This window comes from Schistocerca nitens, chromosome 2, assembly GCF_023898315.1.
Source record: "Schistocerca nitens isolate TAMUIC-IGC-003100 chromosome 2, iqSchNite1.1, whole genome shotgun sequence".
Taxonomy (NCBI): Eukaryota; Metazoa; Arthropoda; class Insecta; order Orthoptera; family Acrididae; genus Schistocerca; species Schistocerca nitens.
The window spans coordinates 949,553,112-949,574,050 of NC_064615.1; the positions used below are offsets into that span (position 1 = coordinate 949,553,112).

The window sequence follows — 20,939 nt, forward strand, 5'->3', positions numbered from 1 at the left end:
TCTTGGAAACAATATGATGCAAAACTTTTTTTGATGTGTGTATTACAAAAACTATTCTCAACAGTTGTAGAGGAAGTTTTCAGATTCCTAAAGTGAGAAAAAGAAGAAGCAATTTGCTTTAATGCAACATACATATACCGCCTTCATTTTGCTGAGGGTCTGTAGCCTGTTGTTTGCCTCTACTGGAGATAAGCATGAACAATCATTTGGAGAACTTAATAGAGCATTTTGAAACTAGACATGAAATGCAATTGTGGCACTTATACAGAGAAGCATGTAAGGCACAAAAAATAAAAAATCAGTTTTTTGATGGAAAATAGTAAGACCCATGTCAGTGGCATGGTGTACCCATCAAGTTGCTAGATTAGTAGTTTGTTTCTGCAGCTCTTCAAAAAGACTACATTAGATGTGATTGTGAAGGATTTTTACAAATAAGTCAGTAATTTCATTGTCATCACACTGTCAACAGCATTTTGTTTTGGCATTGCTGTCAAAGTTATTTAGTTACCTGATGAAGTGGGTAGGATCTCAGTAAAAGTGATTTCTTTGATAGCAGTAAGTAGACACTTCTTATTGCCACACAGGGTAACTGTCTTTTTGTGGCTTCCTCATGATAAATTTGTTTTTTAAATTTTACATTTTGCTCTTGACAGAATGCTCATCAGCACAAAAGTATTAATGAATGTAAATAAAATTATTTAAACTTACATTAATGTAATAGAAAAATTATGTTGAATTAATGAACATTTTAAAAGGTGTTTAAGAAAGTAAAGTAAATCATATTCAAAGATAAATAATGTCAGTCATAAGACTTCAGCTATTAGAATCAACCAGATAGAAACAAAAGAAAAATTATACTTTCCTTTCTAACACTTACATATGATTCCTGGCACGAAACCTTATCAGATATCTAGAGCTGATTTATAAAGATTTCATTTCACCTACATGGCACCACAGCTTGTAGACCACGACTTCCATTCATTCCGTTTTTTTCTTTTTTTTTTGTCATTCACAGCTCAATGGTAATCATTGAAACAGGAGCAATTCCAGAAGTGCTGGATTTGAAAACTAAATACTCCAATTTTCTTTCTAATTTGTTTATATGTCAAACTTTATCAATTTGTTTCCATTTTATCTTCATTAGGTAGTCATTTTTATGTATCAAATTGTAGAAATAGATAGCTATATTTGCTTTATTTCTAATTTTCCTCATAGATTAATGGACCAATATTTTCTTATAAAATAGCAAGACCACAATTTTTCTTTTCAAAGTGAGAAATTCATAATATGTGTTTACAAAATGAGTGCCTGGCACTTGGTAGTGACAAATATTAAAGTGTTAATACCCCAATTTTATAAGATAAGGTAAAAATCATCCTCCTGTCATTATAATAAGCTACTGTGAAGGAGAAGTGCTATACTTCAACATATTGTATGAATGTAAAAAAACATTTTGTAAAGAATCCTTTTCTGAATTTCACCAGATGTGCAAGTACAGACCTGTTCATCACCATTCAATGAACAACATGACTATGGCAATGAAGCAAATTCTTTGACACAAACACCGTTTTGCCGAGATCCAGATGAACTGCTTAAACCATCTGAAATACTTCAGCAGAGAAGATATGGGCAACCATTCAGGGGGGCATCACCTGTGAATAGTGAAGTTGGTGGATACAAATCAGGAATATCAAAAGTTAATGGGGTAACATTCTATATTAGCCTCCTTTTTTTTCTTTTTTTAATAACATGGCACAGATATGCTTACCATTTAAATAAATATTCCTTGTCTTTTGTTTTTCAAGAAATCAAATAGAGGCATCATGTTTGATCAACCCAGGCCATACCAAAAGACAATCACAACTCCAAAGAGATTTGCACCAAAACCACCATCTCCAACATTCAGTCAGTCTTCTTATAATGATAACGAGGCACCTTCATATGATGCTGAGAACAATATTTTGTCAAGTCAAAGTTGGAACCAAACTTCAAGTTCTCCTACAAATGAAAGGTATTAATGAATACATGTAATTTATTTCTATATTACTATGGTGACTGAAATTCTGCAGTGCTAGAAAAAAATTCTTAGCTAGTACCATGAATGTAAATAGAATTACATGACTCCTATAAGTCTTGATATTCCATATCTATCTATACCATCTTTTAAAGAATGTTAGACCAGCATAATCACCTGTTTTACAGTGAACTATGTTTTATGTTTTAGTATAAAAGGTGTCTCTTTATACAATTTGCTTGAACACAGGGGTTTTCATTAAGATTTTCTTCGAAGGGGTAATACATTATATCTTCAGTCTGAACACTGGTATGACACAACTCTCCATGCTAGTCTAGCCTGTGCAAGCCTCTTCATATCTACATTAATACTCCAACCTACATCCATCTGAACTTGCTTACTGTATTCATGCTTTGGTCTCCCTCTGCAGTTTTTATCCCCCATATTTCCTTCATTGCCAAACTGATAATTCCTTGATGGCTCAGTATGTGTCCTGTCAACTGATCACTTCTTTTAATCAAGTTGCACCATAAACTTCTTTTCTCCCCAATTCAGTTCAACACCTCCCATTAATTACTCAATTTTCCTACCTAATCTTTAGCAATTTTTTTTTTTTTTGTAACATCACGTTTCAAAAGCAACTATTTTCTTCTTGTCTGAACTTTTTGTTGTCTATGTTTTACTTCATACAGGGCTATGCTACTACCAATATATACCTTCAGCAAAGACTTTATAATGTTTAAATTTATGTTATGTGTATCCCATTACAAATGTTTTACTTTTTTGTTGTTCCTCTTATAAAGTATGATAAAATTATGATTTGGGCAAAATTCTACCAGGCTGCTTCTTTTCCATTTCTTTCCCCCAGTTCATGTTTTTTCTCTTCCTTTTCCTATTATCAAATTCCAAGCCCCCATCACAATCAAATTTTCTTTTCCCTTAACTACCTGAATAATGTCTTTTATCTCATGGTACATTGGCTGCTGGCGAGTCTTCCTGGCTATATGGCTGTGGCCGATGAAACTATTCGATTCCTAATCGTTTCATTCAGAGCTGTGCTGGAGATCTTCAGAGGTGCTCCTGGTTCCACTGAGACAGCAAGACTCAGTGGAACTAGGAGCATCTCTGAGGATGTCCAGTACAGCTCTGGACAAAATGTTAGGACTGGAAAAGTTTCATGGGCCACAGCCATACAACATGAAAGACTAGCTAGCAGCTAAGATATCTGATCCTGAAAGCCTTAAAACATCATAATTCTTCCAATCATTTCATCATCTGTGGAGTCAGTCAGCATTTAAACTTGTGGTGCTAACATGGAGGAGTTTGGCTCCATGTCTAACTTGGGCATGATAATGCATCCACTATACTTTTCATGGTAGCGTACTCGCATTACCCCTATTTGATTTTATATTTATAACCTTGTGCTCACCTGATCAGAAGTCTTGTTCTTCTTGCCATTCCACTTTGCCACATCCTACCTTAGCAAGATCTATGACTCACTGAGCATGGGGTAGGGGAGGAATATATCTTTTCTTTTTTCTCAGTAAATATAAATTAATTATTATTTCTTTTTTATAGTTTTCTTGATAAAATAACTTAATGTAGCTATTAAACATAAATCATCATCTTCCAGATAAAAGTGAGATTCTCTGTCTCTAACACTTGGTTGTAATTACAATTCATAATAAAGTCATATTTATAAAATGCATCTATGGTTAGGGCAATTCTTGAATAACAGTCATTTCTTTGGTTCTAGCAGACAAGTATTTCCTTAAAAAACAGCCTGCTGAAAAGAACAATTTTGTTAAAAACTGACTTGGAAATTAAGTTTTGTTACACTTGTAACTATTTCTTTTATTTGTCACTTTCGATGACCCATTATCTTTATTGAGAATTTAAATTTTTTATTGTATAAAATGAGAAGCCAAACTTTCAAACAACACTGTTATTATGAAATGAAAATACTACAGTAAAACTGAAGGTCTCCTCATAAAAAAAGAATACATTCACTTCTAACAGGATTATCCTTATAAAGACATAGTAGTGCAGATAAAATCTCTGGACAATCACTATAAAGTTCCATGTTTCTGGCATCCTTCTATCAGCTACAAGTCTCCAGCTTAAAACTGATGGCTCATGTGTTTTAGACACAAACTGAACCCTAAAATCATCCTGAATTTATTGCACGGACTACAATTCTGTGTCTGCTCCCAGAGTTCTGCAGTGTAAGTGGTCCATTAAACTGTGATGATAAAAGTCATGGGACAGCAAAATGCACATATAGAGATGGTGGTAGTATCGCATATACAAGATATAAAAGGGCAATGCAATTGGAACTAGGCACATGGGACATTCCATTTTGGAAATTGTTAGGAAATTCAATATTCCAAAATCCACTGTGTCAAAAGTGTGCTGAGAATACCAAATTTCAGGCTCAACGTGTCACCATGGAGACTGCAGTGGCTGACAGTCTTCACTTAATGACTAAGAGCAGTGGTGTTTGCATAGAATTTTCAGTGGTAACAGACAAGCAGCATTGCATGAAATAGCAGCAGAAATCAATGTGGAACATATGACAAATGTATCTATTAAGACAGTGTGCCAAAACTTGACATTAATGGTCTATGTCAGTAGACGACTGATGCAAGTGCCTTTGCCAGCAGCATGACATCCCCTACAATGCCTCTCCTGAGCTCATGACCATATCAGTTGGACCCTAGATGACTGGAAAACATGGCCTGGTCAGAAGAGTACCAATTTCAGTCCGTAAGAACTGGTGATAGTGTTTGAGTGTGGTGCAGACTCCACAAAGCCACAGACCCAAGATGTTAACAAGGCACTGGGCAATCTGGTGGTGGCTCCATAATGGTGTGGCTATGTTTGTGAGAGATAAACTGATCATGGATTGAAAATGGTTGTGTTCGGCTACTTGGAGACCGTTTGCATGCATTCATGGACTTCATGTCCCCAAACAGTGATGGAAATTTTTTGGATAACAGTGCACCATGTCACCAGGCCACAATCATTCGTGATTGGTTTGAAGGACATTTTGGACAATTTGAGTGAATGATTTGGCCACCTGGATCATCCAACATGACTCCCATTGAACATTTATGGGATAAAACTGAGAGACCAATTCATGCACAAAATCCTGCACCAGCAATACTTTCACAGTTATGAACAGCTATAGAGGCAAGATGGCTCAATATTTCTGCAGGGGACTTCCAATGACTTGTTGAGCCACAGCCAGTTGCTGCAATAGGCCAGGAAAAAGACTAACATTATATTAGTAAGTATCCTATGACTTTTGACACCTCAGTGTAAATTGGACATATTACTGGTCAAATGCAATGCTTGTTACAATCATGTAACAATCTTAAAGAGTTCTCATTTGTTACCTCATTTTAAAATCATTTTCCCTTTTTTGTGGTATATCTCACGTTGAGCCCATTTCATTATCATACTTTTATTCGCACTTTTCCCCTCCCTCCTCTTCTCATGAGACATCACCACATTCATGGTTAGTCTTCCACTGCATCTGATCATAAGTGCCATTATCTCAGACTTGAGCATTAGTTTCCACCATTTTTAATTACTGTGGCTACTAATCCATAAACTTATGCTGAGCTGGACTCACTGCTAGACTTAAGTGTCAAGGCTTTATTACTTTTCCCAGTTTACAGATGTGTATTGCCATGTTGATGTAGGATATCCAACCAAGTATTTTTTTAATGTTTCCCAGGCACTATTGCCACCTCTGATCACAATTGACTGAGACACCAAGAACACAAATTTATCTTAATTCTATAAATGAAAAACCTACATATACACTTGTGTCCAAAATTGAAGCAACAAACAGAAATATTGCAAGATTGCATTTATTTTGCCACAAAACAATAAACAGGTGACAGTAAAGCAGAAACATTGTAAAGAATACATAAAGTAAACAACTGCAACATGCATAATGGTAGACAAAAATTTTCTTCATTTTTTCTTACTTACGAGATTTGCAGATACATTCCAACAACCGGTTAATGTGCTCAGTATGGGCTGTCACCACCTCCACCAGCAATACAGGCCTGACAACAATTGGGTATGCTGTGAATGATGTCATTGGCCTCGTCTTGAGGCAAATCTTGAGGCATTCTTCCTGCAGAGCTCTCCTCTTGTAGAGGGTTTGGTGGATGCTGACATGATGTAAGCCATCACCCTAGGGCATGACAAACATGCTCTATGGGTTTCAAATTGGGAGAGTGTGCAGGACACACCACGCACAAAATATCTGCCATTTCCAAGAAAATATCAACCACCCTTTCTCTATGAGGTCGAGCATTATCGTCCATCAATAGGAAGTCTGGGTCCACAGCACCTTACAAAAACCACAGATAGGGACCCAAGATCTTGTCTGATAACTGACAGCAGCTAAACTCTGCTCATTCACCCATATAATTTCACGAAGAGGGGTTTGCTTGGTAAACATAATCCATGCCTACACCATTAGGGATCCTTTCCAATATCAGTCTCTTTCCACAATATTTGGCTCCCAAAATTGTGTTCCACTTTCCTTCCAGATGCGAGTTCATCAAGAACCTCTCTCCACACTAAATTGGTACTTATCTGTGAAAACAACACTGTCCCACTCTTCAGCCATCCAGTCAGGTGGCATGTTGATGACTCCACTCTAGATGTCACTTCTGTGAAGATGTGTCAAAGGTAGACATACAACAGGTCTCTGACAATAAAGACCACTCCGCCAAAGCCTTATACACCTTGTTTGTCTCAATATGACATGTCCAGTGGATGCTGCGAGCTAACATGCCAGTTGCCGGGCAGTACTAAGGCAGTATTATCATGTCCTTACAGCCAAATAACAGTCTTCTCTTCTGAAGTCACGTGTGGTTGGCCCTACCCTGGTTTTTGGGATACAGTTTTAGTCTCTACAAACTGTCAACAACTCTGAGACTCTCAAGAGTTTTGTAAGCGGTCTCCTTTGCAAAGTTGACACCAGTTTCCCAGTATCCTACTGATGAAATGAAGTCTGCCAGCTGTTTTACCTATAACTTGTCATATTCCACATTGTTGGGTTCTGGATTCCTGTTCTGCATAAAAGCAATTAGACTTCAATACTGTCCCTTTCCTCTTGGCAGAAAACATCTGGTCAGGATCTGATCTTTCCTGGTGCCAAAAATACGGGGCAATAGAATTTAATTTAAGTTTTTAAAATGTTCACTCCTTTTAATCATTTATCTACTGTTGCTGCATCTCTGATAATGGAATGGAATCAAAGCATTTAGTTTGTGATCCATTGTATTTATAATTAATAAATAAAACTTTGACACAATTACCTTGTTTATTTGAAGGGTGATATGTGCTTCTTCACAACAACAATATGTTGCCTAAGGCTAGAACAAACAGATGCATCCATCTATCTCAACATACAGAATACCAGAGTTAGTCTGTAAGAATCTTCATTTATTTAAAAAATTAAATAATTAATTAATTAAAAATAAAATAGAGAGAGAGAGAGAAATAACATCACAACTAAAGACTGCTCCAGTCGTGTCATTGCATTTTATTATGACAATATAACTGAAAAGGTTGTAACCTGCCCATTACCTATAGAAACATATCCTGGGTAGCTGTGCCTCTTTCAAAGCTGTCAGAATGCACAGTGGACATGAATGGCTGCAGGTGATCAGACACAATGCTTATGTATGTGTCACCTATCAGCATCATATCTATATGTGTCAGAGGACCCATGTCAGTCCAACTGCACATGCCCCACACCATTACAGAGTCTCCACCAGCTTGAACATACCCTGCTAACATTCAGGGTCCATGGATTTGAGAGGTTGTCTCCATACCCGTACACATCCATCAACTCGATATAATTTGAAATGAGACTCAGCCGACCATGCAACATGCGTCCAGTGATCAACAGTCCAATGTCAATGCTGATGGGCCCAGGCAAGGCATAAAGCTTTGTGTTGAGCAGTCACCAAGGGTACATAAGTGGGCTTCCAGCTCGGAAAGCCCATATCAGTCATGTTTTGTTGAATGGTTCTCACGCTGATACTTGTTGATGGCCCAGCACTGAAATCTGCAGCAGTGTGCAGTAGGGTTGCACTTCTGTCATGTTGAATGATCCTCTTCATTTGTTATTGGTCCCTTTCTTCCAGGATCTTTTTCCACCCACAGTGATGTTAGAAATTTGATGTTTTAATGGATTCCTGATATTCACAGTACACTCATGATCGTATGGGAAAATCCCCATTTCATCGCTACCTCGGAGATACTGTCTCCCATCACTCGCATGTTGACTGTAATGCCATGTTCAAACTCACTTAAATCTCGATAAACTGCCATTGTAGCAGCAGTAACACATATAACAACTATGCCAGGCACTTGTTATCTTACATAGATGTTGCCGACCACAGTGCCATCGTCTGCCTGTTTACATATCTCTATATTTGAATATGCATGCCTGTACCAGTTTCTTTGGTGCTTCAGTGTAGTTAAAAATGGGGCTGACTCATCTAGAAATTCAGCATAGAGTCTGGGACAGATACCTTCTGGCTCTGGAAATTTGTTTAGTTTTAATGATTGCAACTGTTTATCAATGCTACCTACACTAACACTTATTTCATTACATCACTCATCTTCGCAGTGGTACAAGAATTAAATTAGGGATGTTTTCCTGTTTTCCTTTGTAAAGGAACATTTGGAAACAAAGTTAAGCATTTCTGTTTTTGCTTTGCCACCCTCAATTTCATTCCTGTCCCCTCCATGAGTGACTGGATCTACCTTTGGTGCGACTAACAGCTTTTGTGTATGACCAGAAATTGTTTGGGTTTTGAGGAATGCCATTTGACAATATTCTGTTGCAGTAGTCATTGAAGTCTTCATGCATTGCTCTCTTGACACCCAAACATATTTCATTCAGCATCTCTTTCTATCTAGAGCCCTATATTTTGTTTCATTCCTATTATGCAGTAGTGTCTGTTTCTTTAGAAGTTTCTTTACAGTGACTGTATACCATGAAGTGCCCTGTCCATCATGAACTGTTCTACTATCCAGTGTGTAGTTGATTACTCATTTAAACTTGAGTTCCTCTACATGCTCCTGTACTGTTCCAAAAGTTTCAGGTTCCTCACTGAGATATAACACTACTGCTTTCTTTAATCTACACACATCAAAAAGTTTTGCATCACCTTGGTTCCAAGAGCTCCGGAACTTGTACAGAAAATTGAAATAGAGATCAACATAAACATAATTTCCACCGTTTTTATTGCTCATGAAAAGCACACATTGCATGTTGTACCACCATACAGTGAAACCTTCAGAGGTGGTGGTCCAGATTGCTGTATACACTGGTACCTGCAATACCCAATAGTACGTCCTCTTGCACTGATGCATGCCTGTATTTATTGTGGCATACTATCCACAAGTTCATCAAGGCACTGTTGGTCCAGATTGTCCCACTCCTCAATGGTGATTCAATGTATATCCCCCAGAGTGGTGGGTGGGTCATGTCATCCATAACAGCCCTTTTCAATCCTTGCCAGGCATATTCGATAGGGTTCAATGTCTGGAGAACGTGCTGGCCACTTTAGTCAAGCAATTTTATTATCCTGAAGTAAGTCATTCATAAGATGTGCACGATGGGGGTGTGAATTGTCATCCATGAAGATGAATGCCTTGCAATATGCTGCTGATATGGTTGCACTATTAGCTGGAGGATGGCATCCACATATCGTACAGCTGTACGGCACCTTGCATGACCACCAGGAGCATATGTCTGCACAGATGGACCTCACCATAGACGTTGGGAGTGAAGTTGTGCATCATGCAGCCTAATGTGCACAGTTTGAATCATAACACAATGTCCTGTGGCTGCACAAAAAGCATCACACAATATGGTGACATTGCTGTCAGGGTTCCTCTGAGCCATAATCTGTAGGTAGCAGTCATCCATTACAGTAGTAGCCCTTGGACAGCCTGAGCGAGGCATATCATCAACAGTTCTTTTCTCTCTGTATCTCCTCAATGTCCGAACAACATTCCTTTAGTTCACTCCGAGGTGCCTGGACACTTCCCTTGTTGGGAGCCCTTCGTGGCACAAAGTAACAATGCAGATGTGATCGAACCACAGTATTGACCATCTACGCATGGTTGAACTACAGATAACACGAGCTACGTACCTCGTGCCTGGTAAAATGACGAACTGATCGGCTGTCAGACCCCCTCTGTCTAATTGGTGCTGCTCATGCATGGTTTTTTACATCTTTGGGCCCATTTAGTGACATCTCTGAACAGTCAAAAGGACTGTATCTGTGATACAATATCCACAGTCAATGTCTATCTTCAGGAGTTCTGGGAACCGGGGTGATGCGAAACTTTTTTTGATGTGTGTAATTTACTGAACATATAAATCTTTGTACTTGTGTTAGTAAATGCTGCTAGTGGCACTAAAATTAGTATCCAGACACTCATGATGAGACAAGGAACTGAAACTGGGGCTAGCAAAGTGAAAGCAGAAATGCTGAACTCTGTTTCCAAAGTTTTTTCTTACAAAAGAAAATCCAGGAGTGTTACCACAATTTAATTCTCACAACACTACAGAGATGTATGAAATAAACAGAAATATAATGGTTTATAGTGTACTTGCAATAGTTTCCTACGTAGTTGCCTCCACCTGTGATATTACACTTGTTATGTGACTACTAATTTATTCAAAATTTTAAATTTGTAATGCAAGTGACAAATCCTATTTTTACAGGTATGTGTCACATTTTGTTAATTTTAATAAAGTGGAAGACATATTTAAGCTGAAATCATATATATTCATCTGATTTTTAGTATTGTCCTCCATGAAGTCCTCGGGTCTTTGTCTGCAGATTGCTGGCTTGAAAAATTAATAGTGTGAATAGATTCCTCAAATAATGTAGATGCACCAAGCTTGCAGTTAACTTTTTCTGTCATTTATCACAGTCATGTCCTTGCACAAAATAAAATTTAGATTCATAAAACTTTGAAAGACATGACAAAAATACAAGTTTTAATGCCATGAATTTTGACCTAATTTTTCATGAGAATCAATGACTACAACAATTATAAATGTCTTTGCAGCTCTTGCTTTTATGATTGCAACAATTAAAAAAGTTAAGGAGTATTGTTGGATTCATTTAGTATTTCATTTACAATTACAACTTTTGACTTTTCATTATTTTGTGGATATCATTTGATTACAGATACAGCTACAAATTTTTACATTGTTTAGATTGCTAGAAAATACAGGTTTTTATGTGAAAATTGATTTTTACAGGTTATTTAACAATACAAAATATATTTGGTTAAGTATCTTGTTAAATATAGTGTCCTTTTTGTTTCTAACATTTACACAGCTTACTCTTTTAGGATATAGTTAAACTGCATAGTTATTTTTTGAAAGAAAAATTCAAAATCAAAGAAGACATGCATATAGGTATTAGTTTACAACATAATTTTGAACTTGACTGTGCCAACTAAACATACTACTAACTTTTAGAATTACTGATGTTTTTGTTCTGGACAATGTAGTTTAGACAAAGAAATCATTAATCTACATTTCAAAAATATGCAAAATCTGCTATTGATTTAGCCACTAGGATGTGGTGTCACATGATTCATAATGTCTAACTTGCTTGCCATATTACACATTACTTTAACCTGTAAGATTGCATGGCACCTGTTTTTGTATACTTACATTGTAAAAACTTACTAAATGTGATGTGGTAATATTGTAATAGCAGTGTCTATAAAATTTCTGAACATTTGAACCTATACACAATTATAGAGAAATATTTGTCCTCCTTACTTACCATTTCATTCGTTTCTATGAAGTTCTTGGCTACTTTTTACAGGCAAACTGAACATTCACATTCACCTATAAACTAAACTATTCATTAACTCACTGAACAGATTTGATGGTTGATGTTGTATAACTCCTAGAATGAATCACTACCTACATCACATATAAGTCAACTACTTCAGCTATATGCATAATAACAAAGATTTACTATCACAACACTAGCCTTTATTTATGTGATATTTTGTGCTTTCTTTTACACTGCATCTTTTAAGTCCATTATTAACAAAAGGAAACATATGTTTATGACTCAACATTTTACTTCAAAAGCAGAATGTTTATTGAGATGAGATTTCAGTTCATTATTTGCACCTAAAGGTTTGGCCACACAACTGGAGTACGTCGCAGTAACCCAATTGCTGAAATGGAAATGAGAGGAAGAAGGCAAAGTAATGCTGAAGACACAGATGAGCCACCATTCAACTTTCAGGTAAGAGTCATGTAGGATATAGCTATTTTAAAAAGAATGTTAGATTATTGACATCCTCTGACTATGAGGATGGAGAGGTTCTCTATACTGGTACAGTTAAGGCCCATGTTGATTTGTTCCTCTCTGCTCAATATAAGAGTTATGCATCTGTAGTGAAATCAGTATTTACAAATCTGTTAACATTTAATCTTACTCATAGATGACAAATACTAAAAACTAAAAATGTTGCTGGTGTACAAGCTAAAGCTGACATGTAGTTTCAGAAAACAACTGCTCTCATTTTTGTCACTTTTCCTTGCAGTTATTTCTGGAGGTAAAGCATCATGTTCATTTTGTTGAAAATCAGAGTAACAGTGGAGGATTTCCAAGCTACCGTATAGTTCATAAATAACTTGAAGATGCTTAAGTGTTTGTTATTTTCATAGTCACCAAATTTGTCAAAACATTTATACCACTACTACATCAAGCCCTGAGACATGCATTGAATACATGTGAATTTATCTTCTGCATTCACATTTCTGGTGAATTTCTGTGTCAGTAAGCATCTCATCTAAGGTTCAAAGAGAAGAGATTAATGGAGTAATATGATACAGTGGTGATAAGTATATTCTTAACCTTATCCAAAATGTATTACATCAGTTCACTTGTGCAATTGCCCAAATATTGTGTGAAATTATTGAGCAGCAGTAATACACACACTGAAAAGCCAAAACAGTATGATCACCTGGATCAGCTGCTTAATCACATGCAGTACAGTAGCATTCCTGCATTCCACAGATTTGAGAAGTCCTTGCTAGGTTTCTGGAGGTACGTAGTATCAGATGTCTGCACTTCCTGTAATGTTGACCTGTAGCTTTGTGCACAAAAAGTTGGCCCTCAATAGTGTTCCAAATGTATTTGATTGGGTTCAAATCAGGCCATTTTTATGGCCAAGACATCAAAATGAGTTCACTATGATGCTCCTCAAATCACTGTAGCATGGTTCCAGACTCATGAGAGATGGATAACAACTCTGCTGGAAGATGCCACTGCAGTCAGAGAAGAAATCAAGCATGAAAGAGTGCAGGTAGTCCACAATGGTGTTCAAAGTCTACAGCTGCCACGGCACCTTTGATTACAATCACAGGTCCCATGAATGCCCAGGTGAATGTTTCCCCACAACAGAACACTGCCCCTACCAGCCTGCATCCATCACACTGTGGATGATGGCATATCTGGACACCACAAGCAGGCTAATGTAACAAGAAATGTGATTCATCTGACCAGGTGACATTTTTACATTGTTCTGTAGTTCAATATCAATGATCCAACCCCATGGCAATTTTAACTGACAATGTCATTGGGTCTACATGGAAATATGTAAGGATCTTCTGCTGTGGAACTAAATTGTGTGTTCTGAAACAATTCTGCCCACACCAGCATTGTATTTGCTCATCATATCTGCCACAGATCATTGTGTATCCTGCTTTACAGTGTGTGTAACATAATTGTATTTACCTGTGCTAAAATGCCTGTGATAGCTGCACTTCCATCAAATCTGGCTGAAAAGTGATTGCCTAGAGTAGGCTATTTTTAATGAAGTGGTCCACATTAGTTTACAGTCCAAACACTTTAATTGCTTTTTGATGTTAAGTGTTCTATTGTTTATGGATCGATCAATTCTTATTTTCTTTAATTTATGAATAGATAAATAGTAATCACATACTGCACTTGGTTGATGTCATGTAATGTGATTGTTCAACCTCACACTGAACTGAAACCAAACTTTATACGTAGCTCATACATCATTAACATATTTCCTAATTACTCTGTCCTTGAAGTGTAACAGTCATATCAGCATGAAAAATTATGTGCACAGTAAGTATAATATGGAAACAACACAGTTCACAGTCCAATATTATTGTCACAACTTGCAGAGAGCATTATTGAAGGTAAAACAGTTTTGAGATTAATTGCAAGTTCACAGTCAATCTTTAAAAATAGTCACTATTATTTATTCGTGTCAGAAGTGCCAGGACACAGGCTGTGCTGATTTAAAAATATACATCTTTGTATTCAAAGACATATAAATGTAATAAAATGAACACATAGGGGAGAAAAGGGTAAGAAATCAGTATTTACATAATACACACAATAGTAAGAAATCAATATTGACATAATATATACAGGAGTAAGAAATCAATTTTTACATAATAAACACATTTACACTAGCTGTGTCCAGTATTTGGCAACATTGACCATGTTGCATAAGTCAAAGCCAGTTCCAGTCCTGTACAAGAGTATGGGCAGAGACGACACTTCAGGAGATGGCTTGTAGTTTGTTCATCTCCACACTCTCTGCCTTATGCAATGCCCCATTTCTTCAAGATGTCCTTCATTCTTGCAACACTGTAGCGCAGTCTGTTCAAGGACTTCCATGTGCACCATCCTTCCTGGCGACCAGGTGGCAGTGTTTCTTCAATTACGTCTTGCTCTGGATGGACAGGATGTCTTTTTTTCCACAGTTCAACCCTGGATATACTTTGGTCTCTGTCAATTGGAATGGAAGACTGTAGAAATTTCTTCCTGGACTTCAGTTGAGGTGGTGGTGGCTGATGTTCATGGGAGGGATGGACTGGGTTATTGCAGACCTTTTGCCTCTCGTTGCTAGCAGCTATCTCATGTCTAATATCGGGTGGGGCTATACCTGCAAGTGTTTTTTATTTTTTTTTTTTTTTTTGTCATCAGTCTACTGACTGGTTTGATGCGGCCCGCCGCGAATTCCTTTCCTGTGCTAACCTCTTCATCTCAAAGTAGCACTTGCAACCTACGTCCTCAATTATTTGCTTCATGTATTCCAATCTCTGTCTTCCTCTACAGTTTTTGCCCTCTACAGCTCCCTCTAGTACCATGGAAGTCATTCCCTCATGTCTTAGCAGATGTCCTATCATCCTGTCCCTTCTCCTTATCAGTGTTTTCCACATATTCCTTTCCTGTCCGATTCTGCGTAGAACCTCCTCATTCCTTACCTTATCAGTCCACCTAATTTTCAACATTCGTCTATAGCACCACATCTCAAATGCTTCGATTCTCTTCTGTTCCAGTTTTCCCACAGTCCATGTTTCACTACCATACAATGCTGTACCCCAGACGTACATTCTCAGAAATTTCTCCTCAAATTAAGGCCGGTATTTGATATTAGTAGACTTCTCTTGGCCAGAAATGCCTTTTTTTGCCATAGCAAGTCTGCTTTTGATGTCCTCCTTGCTCCATCCGTCATTGGTTATTTTACTGCCTAGGTAGCAGAATTCCTTAACTTCATTGACTTCGTGGCCATCAATCCTGATGTTAAGTTTCTCGCTGTTCTCATTTCTACTACTTCTCATTACCTTCGTCTTTCTCCGATTTACTCTCAAACCATACTGTGTACTCATTAGACTGTTCATTCCGTTCAGCAGATCATTTAATTCTTCTTCACTTTCACTCAGGATAGCAATGTCATCAGCGAATTGTATCATTGATATCCTTTCACCTTGTATTTTAATTCCAATCCTGAACCTTTCGTTTATTTCCATCATTGCTTCCTCAATGTACAGATTGAAGAGTAGGGGTGAAAGGCTACAGCCTTGTCTTACACCCTTCTTAATACGAGCACTTTGTTCTTGATCGTCCACTCTTATTATTCCCTCTTGGTTGTTGTACATATTGTATATGACCCGTCCCTCCCTATAGCTTACCCCTACTTTTTTCAGAATCTCGAACAGCTTGCACCATTTTATATTGTCGAACGCTTTTTCCAGGTCGACAAATCCTATGAAAGTGTCTTGATTTGTCTTTAGCCTTGCTTCCATTATTAGCCGTAATGTCAGAATTGTCTCTCTCGTCCCTTTACTTTTCCTAAAGCCAAACTCATCGTCACCTAGCGCATTCTCAATTTTCTTTTCCATTCTTCTGTATATTATTCTTGTAAGCAGGGTCGATGCATGAGCTGTTAAGCTGATTGTGCGATAATTCTCGCACTTGTCAGCTCTTGCTGTCTTCAGAATTGTGTGGATGATGCTTTTCCGAAAATCAGATGGTATGTCGCCAGACTCATATATTCTACACACCAACGGGAATAGTCGTTTTGTTGCCACTTCCCCCAATGATTTTAGAAATTCTGATGGAATGTTATCTATCCCTTCTGCCTTATTTGACCGTAAGTCCTCCAAAGCTCTTTTAAATTCCGATTCTAATACTGGATCCCCTATCTCTTCTAAATCGACTCCTGTTTCTTCTTCTATCACATCAGACAAATCTTCACCCTCATAGAGGCTTTCAATGTATTCTTTCCACCTATCTGCTCTCTCCTCTGCATTTAACAGTGGAATTCCCATTGCACTCTGAATTTTACCACCATTGCTTTTAATGTCACCAAAGGTTGTTTTGACTTTCCTGTATGCTGAGTCTGTCCTTCCGACAATCACATCTTTTTCGATGTCTTTGCATTTTTCCTGCAGCCATTTTGTCTTAGCTTCCCTGCACTTCCTATTTATTTCATTCCTCAACGACTTGTATTTCTGTATTCCTGATTTTCCCGGAACATGTTTGTACTTCCTCCTTTCATCAATCAGCTGAAGTATTTCTTCTGTTACCCATGGTTTCTTTGCAGCTACCTTCTTTGTACCTATGTTTTCCATCCCAACTTCCGTGATGGCCCTTTTTAGAGATGTCCATTCCTCTTCAACTGTACTGCCTACTGCGCTATTCCTTACTGCTGTATCTATAGCGTTAGAGAACTTCAAACGTATCTCGTCATTCCTTAGTACTTCCGTATCCCACTTCTTTGCGTATTGATTCTTCCTGACTAATGTCTTGAACTTCAGCCTACTCTTCATCACTACTATATTGTGATCTGAGTCTATATCTGCTCCTGGGTACGCCTTACAATCCAGTATCTGATTTTGGAATCTCTGTCTGACCATGATGTAATCTAATTGAAATCTTCCCGTATCTCCCGGCCTTTTCCAAGTATACCTCCTCCTCCTGTGATTCTTCAACAGGGTATTCGCTATTACTAGCTGAAACTTGTTACAGAAATCAATTAGTCTTTCTCCTCTTTCATTCCTTGTCCCAAGCGCATATTCTTCTGTAACCTTTTCTTCTACTCCTTCCCCTACAACTGCATTCCAGTCGCCCATGACTATTAGATTTTCATCCCCCTTTACGTACTGCATTACCCTTTAAATATCCTCATACACTTTCTCTATCTGTTCATCTTCAGCTTGCGACGTTGGCATGTATACCTGAACTATCGTTGTCGGTGTTGGTCTGCTGTCGATTCTGATTAGAACAACCCGGTCACTGAACTGTTCACAATAACACACCCTCTGCCCTACCTTCCTATTCATAACGAATCCTACACCTGTTATACCATTTTCTGCTGCTGTTGATATTACCCGATACTCATCTGACCAGAAATCCTTGTCTTCTTTCCACTTCACTTCACTGACCCCTACTATATCTAGATTGAGCCTTTGCATTTCTCTTTTCAGATTTTCTAGTTTCCCTACCACGTTCAAGCTTCTGACATTCCACGCCCCGACTCGTAGAACGTTATCCTTTCATTGATTATTCAATTTTTTCTCATGGTAACCTCCCCCTTGGCAGTCCCCTCCCGGAGATCCAAATGGGGGACTATCCCGGAATCTTTTGCCAATGGAGAGATCATCATGACACTTCTTCAATTACAGGCCACATGTCCTGTGGATACACGTTACGTGTCTTTAATGCAGTGGTTTCCATTGCCTTCTGCATCCTCATGTCATTGATCATTGCTGATTCTTCCGCCTTTAGGGGCAATTTCCCACCCCTAGGACAAGAGTGTGCCCTGAACCTCTATCCGCTCCTCCGCCCTCTTTGACAAGGCCGTTGGCAGAATGAGGCTGACTTCTTACGCCGGAAGTCTTCGGCCGCCAATGCTGATTATTTATCAAAATTTAGGCAGTGGCGGGGATTGAACCCGGGACCGAAGACGTTTTTGATTATGAATCAAAGACACTACCCCTAGACCATGGGCAAGTGTATACAACTGTATTGGCATCGGCTTCAGACAGTCTATGATCAGCCTGCAGGTTTCATTCAGGGCAGTCTCCACTTTTTTTCCATGTGCAGAATTGTACAACACTGAAGCGGCATATTTGGCAGTGGAGGGCAGTTGCCAGGGCAGTTGTTCTTACTGTCAGGGGGTGGGCACTCCATCCAGAACCAGTCACCTTGCACAGTAGGCAATTTCGCAATGGAACCTTGGCTGAGAGAATCTTCAGAGCAGCAGTGAGATTTTCTTCTACAGTCTCAGAGTTCTTATCCTGAGTTGTCAATGCTAGGTCATCTGCATGTAGGAAGCTTCTTGTGTGGAGAGGAAGTGCTTAGTCATTGGTGTAGACATTAAACAGCATTGGTGCTAAGACACTGCGTTGCAGGAGCCCATTCCTTTGTATTTTCCATCTGCTCTGCCTGCCTTGAAATTCTACAAAGAAATGTCAATTCTGCAACAGGGTGGCAATGATTTGCGTAAGCCTGAAGTCCATGGTAAGGTCATAAATCTTCCTTAGGATGATTTGATGTTGTACAATGTCATAGACTGAAGAGAGATCGACAAAGGCCACTCCAATGATATTTCCGAGCTGAAAATCATCTTGTATGTGCTGTGTCAGGTTAAGGGTCTGTGTACAGGAGTTCTTTCGTGGCCTAAATCCAGCTTGCTCTGGGATGAGAAGAAGTTTGACCAGTAGTGTTATGCAGTTCAATAACAGTCTTTCAAAAACCTTGTAAAGATGGCACAGAAGTGATATTGGCCTGAAGTTCTCTGGGTCTATTGGCTGCTTTCCAGGTTTCAGAACAGCAACAACTTCAGTCTTCCTCCAGATTTTAGGGATTTGGCATGGTTCCAGGCAATTATTGAAGAGCTGTGGAATCCATCGCTTGGTAAGGTTTGCAAAGTGATGAATCTGCTCCATACGCATATCATCTCGTCCAGCTGCCTTGCCTGTCTTACTCTTTTTTATGGCATCTTCCAACTCTTTGACAGTGAATGGGTTGGAGAAGTTAGATGTTTCTTGTTCGACATTTGTTTGATTGGCACATTGTAAGAGCTGTAATTTGTGGCAACTCTTCTGTAGTACATTTCTCCTTATTGGTGGACACCAATCTTGCACACTTCATAACCTCCCACAGACTGACTATAATGGCTTCTTAAATGTTTCTTTTATAAGTTTGCAACAATTAAAACATTCAGCTGTTGTTCCTTGCTGTACCTTCGTTAGTTACAATTAAAGATTTCTATTTCTGAATAATTTAATAATAGAACAAGGTTTGTTTGACTGAGGACTTTCAGATACAACGATAATTTATATTAAATTATGCTGGTTAGCTTGTTGAAAAATGGGATTCTATTTCAGTAACAAAGTTTTAACTATGAACACTAATTACTCTGAAACAAAATGAGTGCAAAAGTTACAATCACATTTTCAACATTAACTGTACAATTATTTCTTTCTTATTTATATTTATTTTTGATTTACTTCATCAGGATGTTAGTTATTGGGCATATGTTTACATATGAACAATGATAACAAGGTTCTAAAATTACTGGAGACTGTAATTAGCAGGGTTTTTATGTTAAATAATTAGCAAGTTAACTTCTGCTAGACAAAGTAATGTAATAAACAATGAAGTTAAGTCATAAACACACTGTGGCAATATTTTAGGTTTTCAGGTACTGTGCATGTGTACTAAAAATAACACTATCAAAGATATTTTCAAAAAATAAAAATTTTGGATGGAAAAAAAAACATAACAGCTGGATGGAATCCACCATCTTTGTTACAAGTTGGTGAGCATCCAATCTTCACATTCTGTGATGAGTCATGAATGGCCAGCACCTTGTCATCTACTCATGGTTTCACAATCCTTCAACAACTTTCTGTGGATGGTAACAACAGAAGTATTTGAACAGCTGACCAATTTTTGTCATTTCTGATGTGCTTGATCCCAGTTGCTAGGCCATAACAGTATGCCCTTTGTCAATGTCATTTATTTCAGTGGGTTTCCTCATTTTCAGCTCATATCATCTCTAGAAAGATTTCCCATCTGTTTCTGCTCTGCTTAGATACTTTCATTAACATGACATGTGCCTACAACAACAGCAGGCATCATTCAACCTTGCAGTGGAATCATTTGTCTCAACAGTGTATGTTAAGAGAAGTTCAAGTTATATGTCTGTGAACCGCTTGCCTATAACTTCACCAGTATCCCACAGTCTGCAATCACAGCTTATCTCCTAACACACAGAGGCACATCCATTGGAGTCCAAAAAGCCATAGCCATGACTTTCATCACAGGTGGAGTTGTTCTGAATTTTCCAGACTGTGTAGATAGAGCATTTTTCTGTATCATTTATCTTACATCTTGTCTTACATCTGCTCCTATATGTTTGGTTCCCCGTAACCCTGTGAATATAGACAGTACTCCGTGTTCATGAAACTACTTCAAGTGCACAAGACATAATTCCAAACTTGTGGCTTTGTGACCTGTTGCAAGTTGCTTTCAATAATCAATTAGAATCAATT

General features: G+C 38.1%; 1 protein-coding gene across 3 annotated transcripts in view; it reads left to right on the forward strand.

The window, feature by feature from the left end:
- LOC126237274 (neither inactivation nor afterpotential protein C) overlaps window positions 1-20,939 on the forward strand; it is a 383,219-nt gene that overhangs the window by 357,613 nt on the left and 4,667 nt on the right. For 2 of the 3 annotated variants that reach the window (XM_049947204.1, XM_049947205.1), the window contains exons 25-27: window positions 1,485-1,705; window positions 1,806-2,011; window positions 12,240-12,351. In XM_049947204.1, coding sequence (XP_049803161.1) covers window positions 1,485-1,705; window positions 1,806-2,011; window positions 12,240-12,351 — 539 coding nt within the window. The remainder of the gene's footprint in view (window positions 1-1,484; window positions 1,706-1,805; window positions 2,012-12,239; window positions 12,352-20,939) is intronic. The other variant, XM_049947206.1, reaches the window with a different exon arrangement.